Source organism: Myotis yumanensis, unplaced genomic scaffold, assembly GCF_028538775.1.
Source record: "Myotis yumanensis isolate MYYU_CA2020_CCGP unplaced genomic scaffold, mMyoYum1.0.hap1 SCAF_2, whole genome shotgun sequence".
Taxonomy (NCBI): domain Eukaryota; kingdom Metazoa; phylum Chordata; class Mammalia; order Chiroptera; family Vespertilionidae; genus Myotis; species Myotis yumanensis.
Window position 1 is genome coordinate 189,130,793 of NW_027223753.1, and position 12,475 is coordinate 189,143,267.

General features: G+C 34.3%; 1 protein-coding gene across 6 annotated transcripts in view; it reads left to right on the forward strand.

The window, feature by feature from the left end:
• ZBBX (zinc finger B-box domain containing) overlaps window positions 1-12,475 on the forward strand; it is a 105,914-nt gene that overhangs the window by 42,331 nt on the left and 51,108 nt on the right. For all 6 annotated transcript variants that reach the window (XM_070403637.1, XM_070403641.1, XM_070403642.1 and 3 more), the window contains one exon: window positions 11,213-11,371. In XM_070403637.1, coding sequence (XP_070259738.1) covers window positions 11,213-11,371 — 159 coding nt within the window. The remainder of the gene's footprint in view (window positions 1-11,212; window positions 11,372-12,475) is intronic.

Genomic DNA, 12,475 nt, shown 5'->3' on the forward strand with positions numbered 1-12,475 from the left:
AGTATTTTGGGCAGGAACTTTTATTCTTAAACTCTCCATCCCTCACATTTCAGAATATTTTTTAAACTTGCTGGTTATCACCCATTAAATGTCAGTAGTGCTCTCCAATGATTGTGAAAACCAAAAACACCTCCCCACATTTTCAAATCTTGTTGCTCTAGTTGGGAAGTAGCAATCTTTGTATTAATCAGATCTCTTACACTAGCTTGATCAAAAAGAATAATTTTTTTCTTGTTGCGGATGGCCTCACAGATGTCTTGTGAGGGAGTATGGATGATGTGGCCGAGACATGGTAGGAACCAGGACTGGAGATTGGAAAGCTGTTGAGAGCCTGGGGAGACTCCTTCTCTTTGAACTTTGTATGTGTGTGTGTATCTACTTTATTCTTTTCTTATAATTAACAAATTATGAATTTACCTAACAGACAGACAAAATGTGACCTTCTTGATTCCACATCTAAATTCTCATAAAATCAACCTGGACTAGATGCTCTCTTCCTGTCCAATGAGCCATGCCTGAGAAGGCAGACATTTTTAAAAGTAAATTTACAAATGTTTGCCACAACAATTTTAAAGTGTATAGTGCAGTATGTTCACATTCTTTACAATTGATCTCCAGAATTTTATCTTGCAAAACTGAAACTCTATACCTAATAAATAACATTCTACTTTGTTTCTACAAATTGAGTATATGCCTAATACAAGTGGAATTATACAGCCTTTGTCTTTGGCAACTGGCTTATTGTATTTGGCATAATTTCCTCATGGTTCATTTATATTGTGGCATATGTCAGTTTTTTTTAAGGTTGAATAATATTTCATCGTATCTGTATAGCACATTTTGTTTATCTATTCACCTATTGATGACACTTGGGTTGCTTTTTCCTCTTAGGTATTATAATAATGCCACTATGAACATGGGTGTGCAAATATCTCAATTGTTTTTACCATACAGTCAGAAGTGGAATTACCAGAATGGTAATTTAATCTTTAATTTTTTGAGGAGCCTTCAAAATTTTTTTACAGCAGCTGAACCATTTTAAATTCCCATTAATGGTGTGCAAGGGTTCCAATTACTCCACATCCTCACCAACACTTGTTAGCTTTTGTTTCCTTGATAATAGCTATCTAAAAATTTTGTGGAGTCCATCATAAAAATATTGAGTATTTCATTCTATAAACATGATTTTAATTCCATTTATTTAGTACTTATTTAATTTCTCTTATCATTTTTCGTTTTTAGTGGTAAGCTCTTACAAGTTTTTGTTAAATGTTTTTCTAAGTATTTTATTCTTGCTAATGTTACTGTGGATATAATTATTTTCTTAATTTTATTTTTGGGTTGTTCATTGCTAACCGATTAGTCTTTCATCATTAATTGTGATATTAGTCATAGTTTTTTGGTAGATGCTCTTATCAGAATACCAAGGGAGGAAGTCCCTTCGGATTCCCTATTGTGATTTTTTGCCTGCTCTTATTGGCATGATTATGTTGTTTAGTCTTTTATTAAAATGACTTATTACAATATTTGATGTTGAGATGTTCAGTTAACATTGCATTACTGTGGTACAATTTTACTTGTCATGATGCATACTTGACATGTTGATGCTTGATTTGCTAATATTTGGTGAAGTAACTTTGCATTTATTTTCATATGACATATTGGACTGTAGTTTTATTTATTTATTTTTAATTTAAATTCTTTATTGTTTAAAATATTACATAAGTCTTCCTTTTCCCCCCATTGACCTCTCCCTGATCGCCCCCACCCCTCAGCACATGCCCTTATCCCCCACCCACCCCCATCTGTGCATACAAGTCCTTTGGCTGATCTCTTATCCCCTCCCCTCGTCCCCCACTTCCTCCATAGGTTGGACAGTCTGTTCAATGCTTCTATGACTTCTATGACTCTGGTTCTATTTTTGTTTGTCAGTTTATGTTGCTCATTATATTTTACAAATGAGTGAGATCATGTGGTATCTATCTTTCTCTGACTGACGTATTTTGCTTAGGATAATGCTCTTCAGTTCCATCCATGCTGCTGCAAATGGTAAGAATTCCTTCTTTTTTACAGCAACGTAGTATTCCATTGTGTAGATGTACCACAGTTTTCTAATCCACTCATCTGCTGATGGGCACTTAGGCTGTTTCCAAATCTTAGTTATTGTAAATTGTGCTGCTATGAACATAGGGGTGCATATATCCTTTCTGATCAGTGTTTCTGGTTTCTTGGGATATAGTCTTAGAAGTGAGATCACTGGGTCAAATGGAAGTTCCATTTTTAATTTTTTGAGGAAATTCCATACTGTTTTCCACAGTGGCTGCATCAGTCTGCATTCCCACCAGCAGTGCATGAGGGTTCCTTTTCCTCCACATCCTCGTCAGCACTTGTCCTTTGTTCATTTGTTGATGATAGCCATTCTGACAGGTGTGAGATGGTACCTCATTGTTGTGTTGACTTGCATCTCTCAGATAATTAGTGAGTTTGAGCATGTTTTCATATGTTTCTTGGACTTCTGTATGTCCTCTTTCAAAAAGTATCTATTTATGTCCTTTGCTCATTTAAAAAAAAATATTTTTATTGATTTTTTTACAGAGAGAAAGGGAGAGAGATAGAGAGTCAGAAACATTGATGAAAGAGAAACATCGATCTGCTGCCTCCTGCATACCCCCTACCGGGGATGTTCCTGCAACCAAGGTACATGCCCTTGACCGGAATTGAACCTCGGACCCTTGAGTCCGCAGGCTGACACTCTATCCACTGAGCCAAACTGGTTAGGGCATTTGCTCATTTTTTAAATTGGATTGTTTATCTTCCCTTTGTTAAGTTGTGTGAGTTCCCTATAAATTTTGGAGATTAAATAAACCCTTATCAGAGATCACATTGGCAAGTATATTCTCCCATGTAGTGGCTTTCTTGTTTTGTTGATGGTTTCTTTTGCAGAGCAGAAGCTTTTTATTTTGATGAAGTCCCATTTGTTTATTTTCTCCTTAGTTTCCATTGCCCCAGGAGCTGTATCGGTAAAGATTTTGCTACGACAAATGTCTGCTATTTTGCTGCCTATAGCTTCTTCTAAGATTTTTATGATTTCTCATCTTACGTTTAAGTCCTTTATCCATTTTGAGTTTATTTTTATGTAGCTTTATTTTTTTGTAATGTGGTTATCTACTTTGCTATCAGGGTTGTATTAGCCTCATAAAATGAGTTTATACGTATTTTTCTTCTGTTTTCTGAATGTGTTTGTGTTGGATTGGTATAATTTTTTTCTTAAATATTGGTTATAATTTATTAGTGAAATAGTATGAGTCTGGGATTTTTTTTTTCTCATAGGAAGATTTTGGATTACTAATTCAAAAAATTTCCTTATTCTATTCTTATTTTCTAGAGTCAGTTTTGGTAACTTGTGTCTTTCACTGGATGTTGTCAGAATGTTGGCATCATTTTTTTTATTCTTCTATAATCCTTTTAATTTCTACAGAATAGTGATGTTCCTTATTTCATTATTTATTTTGTTAACTTGTAGTTTCCTCTTTATTTTTCTCAGTCTAGCCACAGCTTTATAATTTTTCAAACCCAGTTTTGATTTCATTGATTTATTCATTCTTTTTCTATTCATTGACATCACATATATTATGTTTTCATGATCAGTCAATTGAAGGTATTTTCTAATTTTTTTTGTGTGGTTTATTTTTTTTTTATCCAAAGGTTATTTAGAAGTAGTTTGTTTAACTTCTAAATATTTTGTTTCACAAAATAATTTGCTGCTGATTTTTACTTTTAATTTTTTATGGAGGGCAGAGATCATGCTTTCTATGATTTCAATTCTTGTGAATTTATTACCACTTATTTTATGTGGAACATATGGTCTGTCTTGAAGAATGTGTCATGTGCACTTGTAAATAATTTATATTCTGATGTTGTGAGCTTGAGGGTTCTTTAAATGTGATTTAGGTTAATTTACTTGATGGTGGTATTCAAGTTTTCTATATCCTTACTGATTTTCTGCCTAGCTATTTTATTAATTTCTGATAGGGGGTATTAAAATTTCTAACTGTAATTTTTTAATGGACTTACTATCTTTTTAGTTACTAGCATGTCTGTTGTTGCTTTATGTACTTTAGGGCTCTGTTGTTAATTGCATATGTAATTGTTAGAACTTCCTGTTTCATTGACTGTTATTACTATAAAATATCCCTCTTTGTCTTGTTATATTTCTTACTAATATAATCACTCCAGTTTTTTTTATTGTTATTACTTTCAAGGTATATATATATTTTCATCCTTTTGCTTTAAACTATTTGTCTTTGAATTTAAAGTTAGTTCATAAATGGCACATTAAAAAAAAAAATCAAGTCTGACTCTTAATGGTAGTATTTAGTTCATTTACACTTAATGTAATTATTGATGTATTTGGGTTTACATCTTCTGTGTTGCTATTTGTTTTTCATATGTCTATGTTTTTTTGTTATTTTATTCCTCCTTAATGTTTTATTTTGTATTAAACAAATTTTTTATTGTACTATTGAAATTACCTTTTTGATGTGTGTATGAGTGTGTGCATGAATGGATATACATATATTTATTCAGTGGTTGTACTAGTATTATAATATACACCTTGTAACAATTTACTTCACATTAACACTGACTTATTGTGGTAAAATATTGTTTAAATGGCTTAACTTAGTTCTATTTTTCTCCAGTTCTCTCTGATATTGTTATACACAATACTGATTTATATCAATGTTGTAAACCCACAGCAGTGTTAATGTTTTGCTATATATAATTTTGTGCCCTTAAAAGAAATGAAGAGAAAAAAAGATAAACTAAATATTTAAGCATGTTTTACATTTATCCATACATTAATGTTCCTGGAGTTCTACTTTTCTTCTGGTAAATTTAATACTAAAATCTTTTTTTTTTAGTATTTCTTTTAAGGCAGAAATAATAATGCTAATAATGAATTATATCTTACTTGTTTACTTGGGAATGCCTTAATTTTTTCTTTTATTTTAGAAGGATGGTTTGCTGAATATACAATTATTTTTGGCATTTTTTTTTTCTTTCAGCACTTGGTATCATTCCACTGCTGCCTGGTCTGCATTTTTTTCAGATGCAAAATCAGCTGTTACTCATATTGATTCATGCTTACATCTGATGAGTTATTTTTCTTTTGTTGCTTTCAAGTTTTTCTGGTTGTCTTTGGCTTTCAGTAGTTTGTTTATAATATGTCTTGGTATGAATCTCCTTATGTTTATCTTCAGGTTTGGTGAGTTTCTTAGATTTTTAAAATAATACTTTTCATTAAATAGAGAATTTGGGGACATTCATTTCTTCATATATTTTTTTGTTCTTCTCTCTCTCTCTCTGATATTCCCACTAAATGTATGTTGGATGCTTGATGCTGTTCCCTAGGTCTCTAAGACTATATTCATTTCCTTCAATTTTTCCTCTTTGGTTTTCAAATTGGATAATGTATCTTGATCTGTCATCAAGTTCACTAAGTCTTCCTTTGTGGGGAAGCACGGGACTTGGTTGGAAAGTCTGTAAGGAGGAATCTCCAAAAGGTCAGGACCTCTAGGGAGACCTTGCCAAAGGCAGCAACCCCTGCCTTGTTTTTTTCAAATAAGTCTGAGCCCCAATGTGTTTTGCTGGGATCTCTATGTTTAGTCTTTAGACCCGACCTTGTAGAAGCATGTGATTTCTTGAGGACACTTATCCTGCTGATTGTATCTGGAGGTTAATTTTAGTTCAAGCTGTTGTTACAATAAAAGCTAAGGAGGCAGGCAATTGGGGCTGTTTTAGTGCCTCCTACCAAGCAGCCCCTTAGCCCTCTCTTTCACAGAAATGTGTGTCAGAGTAATCCACTCATCCATCTCTCAGGGTCTGCTGGTCAGTCCTGGCAATCCTTCTTCCATTTTATATCTCTTCTTAACCTATGTAAGTCATACTCAATAACTTTCATTTTGTTCTCCTTGATGATTTTCATTTCTTAATCAGCCTTTCTATAGCACTCTCATTTTCAGGATCATCCCATTAAATGTTTGGCTGGCCTACTGCTTACCCCAACTGGGACCAAAACCTCAGGTTTTCCCCATTCACTTGTAACCAAATTCACTAGATTGTTGATAATGCCACAGAAACTTCAAGATTCTGCTTTCTGCTGAGAATCAAGCACACTCCCTATTGAGCAAGGCCAGTCTTGCCCTAGTTACACTGATAGAGTTGGGAAGGGAAATATAAAATAGGAGCAGCCCCATGCAAGGCAGCTGGACACTCTTCACTAATGGCACAGTGTTTTTCTTGACTGACTACTTCTTGTTGTTTGCTTTTGGTTGATTTCCTGAAATAGCTTTTAACAAATGTACCCAATATAATATTTGTTTTATGAAGGTACAATTATTTACTGACCTCTCTATTATACCCTAGTCTGAAATCCCACTTCTGTCTAATAATTAGGGAGAAATTCTATTTTCTGGGTATTTTAACAATTTATTTTACAGAGAAGCAGTATATAGCGATCTAAATAAAATGGTAGCCATCATTCGAATGCACTACTCTATCACTCTGCAAGGTGTTTTTCATTCAGAATGTATATTCTTCACAACAGCTCTGCAAGGTAACTATTGTCTTCATTTTATGGGTATAAACACTTAGGCTTAGTGAGGTACATAATTTCCCTTTTGTACTCTTATTGATAGTGCTATTTATTTTATCTGTGTCGACATTGACTTAGCTTGGGTATAAGCGACAAATATTCAGATGGAATTTTCAGTCATTTTTATCTCAGTAAATTAGTTAAATTTGATTTAACCAGCAATGTTCTAGTTGCAAAGTGTGAAGGACAGGGCTTCCGGGAGGAGAATTGAAAGACGGCGATGTAAAACATTGTGTATCAGGCAGAATGAGACATGGTTCCCTCTCTCAAGAATTCACAAAAGGGAAGACAGCTGTATTCAACCAATTGTAACACTGCTGACTGATAAGTGTTTTGACAAAGAGATGCTCAAAACTGAATGTGCATTCAAGTTACCTGTGAAACTGCAGATTCTGAGTCAGTGAGTCTGAATGGGACCTGACAGTTTGTGTTTTTAGAAAGTTTCCAGGGATGGAGATGCTGCTGATTTATGGGTCACACATTGAGCAGCAAAGCTCTGTGGATGTAAGCAAGGCGTATAAAAGCACACAGAAAATATGTTCATTTTGCTCCAATTAGTTGAGGAAGAAAACTTTGTCTCAGAGAGATTAAACAGTTTGCCCTTTTAAGCGACTTTGAATAATGCCATTTGATATACATTGGAACTGGATAACATTTGATCTGGGCCTAAAGTGATAAAGAGAATTATAATAGGAGCACTCACGTTTCCAAGTAGGGAGGAAAACTTCAGCAAGGCATGGAAGTAGCGTATTTACGTATATTATTAAAGGGGAACACCTTTTTAAAACATTTTCTTTTTGTTAGCTCAAACAATACCCAGTTAGGGGTAGTTTCCAGATATGCTTGCTATAGTAAAAGTTATTTTTTACTCACCTAAGAGTTTAACATGCATGTTCCTAAGACATCTTCCCTCTTAAGCAATGATTTGGTGACTTTTACCTGTAACATTCACGGTATTCAATGTTACTTCCAAAGTCACTATACACCATGCAGTGAAAAGGATAGAGAAGGCACATTCCTTTCTTATCACCTTGCCATTGGAAACGTATTACTGTTTCTCACATTCAGTAACTATCACAGAGCTCCATTAGATTCAAAGAGAGAACTTCCCTAGGTGGGGAGGTGAAAGTGTCCAGCAATTAGTTGTCAGTTCTTCTCTGGAGTGAGTGTGGTGATTGGGTCTGGAGAACGGGAAACTATAAGTTATTAATATGTGCGATATATTTTTCACATATCTGGGAACTTCTAAGTATTGTAAAATAGTATGTTACTGTACTATGGTGAATTTCTAGGCTTACTGATCCTGTTAAATATACACCTCTTAGTTAAGAGATAAGTTTGTCCTATAATCCTACTCTTTTCAAAGTTTATGTTGCCCCCAACCCTCCCCATATATGTGGATAACAGAGAAGACGAGTAAAAGGAGAATCTTGGTTCATCCCTTCAATTTGCTAGTGCTTGTTCAAACCTGAAATAAACAAGCAAATAAATTAAAAACAAACAAAAAGTAATCTTATTTTCAAGAAAGCATAAGTAAAGTACATTTTCTGTGTTAATTCAGTAGGGAACAGGATTAGGCTAGAAGAAGAAAAACCTTGGCTCTAAATCATTTTGTACCCATTGGCTTTGACCTAAGCTTTATGAGCTTGGGTTTCCTTGTCCAGGTAATGGGGCTCAAAATATCTGTTCCTGTATTGGAATGATTACTTTAAGAATAACAAAAATAGAGTATACATGTACACTTTTAAAACTGAGGAAAGTAATATTTAAATATTCAATTTTCTGAGAAAGAAAATTCCGGTTTATTGGCATTTTATTTATCCTGGATTAACAGAACTTTTAGACATCCAGATAAACAACATTCCATTTGATCAATTATCCACGATGTTTATCATATTTTTAATAGTAAATTTAATACAGGAATAAAATCATTTTTTGGCTATTTCATAGTCTTTTAAAATGCTCCCTAAAAATGTTACAAAAATTATTGTAACATTGATAGCAAGCTTCATTTTAGGACAGGAATAATCTTTCTTTTGTGCTATTTAAATAAACATATATACTTGAATGATGATTCTATTGTGATACTTTTATATAAAATTAATACCATTGCTTTTTATTTTGATATTTGATAAGATGAAAATTAGATATTTTAACCACTTTTGAAATCAACAGACCTTTATTCTAGGAAATATAAAATCAAGCTTAGATAGGATTATGTTTAGAAAATATTTGCTAAAATGCAGTTATTTCTGGAAGAATAAAGTAGTATCATTGGCTTGAATATTTTCTTTTGTCTTTCTTTCATGTTTTTCCTTGTTAAATCAACTGTATTAAGCTTCAATTTATAAATGATAGCATGCACTCAACATTTCTCATATAAACAATAACATGCACTCATTGCTTAAAATTTGTGGTAAAAAACAAATAACATAAATGTTTCCATCTTAAACGTTTTTAAGTGTACAGTTCAGCAGTGTTAAGTGCAATGAATAGTAAATCAGCCATAGAGATCTGGTGCACAGTATAATGAATATGCACAATAATATTGTACTATATTTATGAATGTATTTTTTTTAAAAAAGGGCTGCATGGGTGTAAATGGGCTTTTGAATGATCGTTGTGAAATTTGGACTAGATACTTATAGACCTGTATAAGCACAGCAATTACATGCATAGGTCTCCTGAGTCATTTTTTCATATATAACTTATTAATTCAGTGTGAAATAACACCAGTTAATTTGATGTTCACTGATTTATTCAAGAATCAGATTGAATCTTAACAAATTTTCAAAAGGTCATACTGGAAAGTTTCCATGTAATTTTAGCTATTTAAATAGGTAAGTAGTTGAAAATTTAAAAATAGGAATATTTCCATGGGAGAGTCCGAATGAATTATTTCTGATCCCTGCCAGAGTTTCCCCCTGTCTTGAGGACATTTGCTAAGAAGTAAGACCTGTTGCTTTTGCTCCCAATGCCAGGCTGTCAGAGAGCCTCGGAAAGGCCTGAGTCTCCCCCTGGAGTTTGTTGGGTTTAAGTTCAGATGGCATTCAGCATTCTGTAGTGTCCTGGGCAAACCCAGGGAGTTCTGATAGGAGACTCCTCGAATAGGGCCTTCCCGAGATTTGCCTGTTCCTTTTCACTCTGAAGAAGGCTCTTGGAAAGCTTTTTTTGAATTATTTTTCTCAATCATTTACTTTTATTAATCTTCATTGTTGAAAGTATTACATATGTCCCATTTTTCTCCCATTGGCCCCTTCAGGCCCTCCCCTTTCCCCCACCCCAGGCCTCCACCACCCTATTGTCTGTGTCCATGGGTTATGCATGTATGCATACAAGTTCTTTGGTTGATCTCTTCCCACCCACCCCCACCTTCCCTTTGAGATTAACAGTCTGTTCCATGCTTCTATGTCTCTGGATCCATTTTGTTCAACAGTTTATTTTATTCATTAGATTAGACATGTGAGTGAGATCATGTGGTACTTGTCTTTCTCTGACTGGCTTATTTTGCTTAGCATAATACTCTCCAGAGTGGTGGCCAACCTCTCAGACCTCACAGACCACCAGTTGGTGACCGCTGCTCCAGATCATTTATTTTAATTCTGAGTCCTTCTGCTCCCTCCCCACAAACCTTATTTTTACTATGTTATTTTCCAGGCATGGTGATAGCCACACAAAGATTTAAGAAGATATGATTTTTTATTCTGTGAGCTTATATGATATCATGGGATAGATAGACACCAAAACATGATGTAAAATTACTATTGTAGGGGTTGGTAGGAAGAGGGTACAGAGAATGGGCACTACACACAGCTGGAGAAGGAAGGCCAGGAAAGGTTCCTGATGTGGGAATAACTGGGGACAAATCCAGGAGAAGGAGAAGCCTGACAGGCAAAGAAAATAGTAGAGGATGGAGGGCCTTCCTGGTAAATGAAACTCGTGAGCGAAGGTGCAGCATGTGGAGAAACTTGAAGTGCACTCAGGAACTACAGGTAGACGCACTTCCTGTGTTTCCACTTTTAAACAGTTAATAGTTTCTAAAGATGTTTTATCACCGAGGAATACTTATTACTGCTTATCCGGGCTCCTACCAGATAAACTATATTTAGTTCTGTAGCCCTGGTGTGCATAAAATTTCCCATCTACTTATTTGGGGTTGGAAAGTCTATGAGTCATTAGAATTATATACACCTGGGTCACTTCCCAGCTCTGCCACCCACTCACCATGTGACCAAGGGCAAGTTAGTTAAACACTCAGAGCTTTTGTTTCTTTATCCCTGAAACAGATAAAAATAGGTATGCTTCAGAGTTGACTTTAGGATTAAATAACATGTTTGTAAGATGCTTAGGCATAATGAGCCCAAACTAGCCCCTCTAAACATTGGTAGCTATCACTATTATATGGGTTGATATAAATGTCAATTTGTATTTTTAAATATTAAGTAAAATACATTGAATTGAGTAGGAATAGAATAATGAAAATATAATTTGATGTATCTAAATTACTGAGGCTTATGTATTTGGCTTTTTAATCATATTTTGTTCCTTTATGAACAGGCAAAATCTCAAATATTATCCAGTGTATTGGATGTTGCCCATGGGTTTATAAAGGAAGTTAATCCAGATAAAGCCAAAGGGGAGAATCGCTCTCCAAAAGAGATTAGTAAGAGTCAGCATCTACCCAAACCTCCTCCGCTGCAGGGGAGCAGCTCCCAGGTAAGCTGTGGGAAATGTAGGAGACATTTCTGTCATATACGGTCGTGGAGACGGTCATGCATATACTTAGCGAGAGCTGTAGAGTTTTGCAGATTATTTTGTCACATTGTTATTTAATATGAATTTTTTTATTAATCAAAAAACATCTTGACTATAAGGAGATTGCTTTGATTGCACTGGGTGCTGATTTCTTAATGAATGATCCTTTGACTCTGTGGCTTTCTGGGCATTTCCACCATTTCAGGAAATAAATGAGTATTTGGGAGGAACATAAAAATAGATAACACAGTGCAATATAATGACTTTATATGAATCAGGACTTCAGAGGCTAAGAGTACAAAACCTTGCCAAGTGTTTTAGGTGACAGTGACTCTCACAGCTTTTTATAATCAGATTTATACCAAATGCTGGTAGTTATTGAGATTGATTACTGATCCCATGAGGTGCTAGATAAGTTTCATCAGCTCATGTCCATATTTTTATAATAGAATTGCTGTATTGACTTTTTAACAAAAGACGAACTTCCTCAGATTTTAATATAATCTGTGTGCCAGATACTGTCTTAAATATTTTACCTATAACATCCATTTTTGTCCTTTTTTTAATTTTTAATTTTGTTTTATTGCTTAAAGTATTACAAAGAATATTGTCCTTTCTTAATTACTTCTTTTTCTTTCCAGATGAGAAAATAGTGGCAAAAAACAGTTTTTTATATATTGCCTGAGGTATTATTAGGTATTATTATTAGGTATTATTGATAGTGGAACTTATATATGAACCCAGATCTTTTGATTCCAAATTACTTGCTTTTAACCACTACCCAGACACTATGATTTTAAGGTTTTTCCTTCATGCCAGCCTTTTTTATCTAATTTACCCTATCAATAATAATGATAAGTCAACAACCAACATTTATTAAACACCGGATGCTAGGCATTGTGCTTAGTTACTTACCTGCCTTATCTTATTCAAGAATCATAATAACATATGAGTTTTGCATTATTATTACCCCATTTAACAGATGAGGACAATGGGGGCCTAAGTAAGTAACCTACGAAAAAGCTATAGAGCTTATTTCTTTGCCTGCGCTTCTAATCCCTAGAA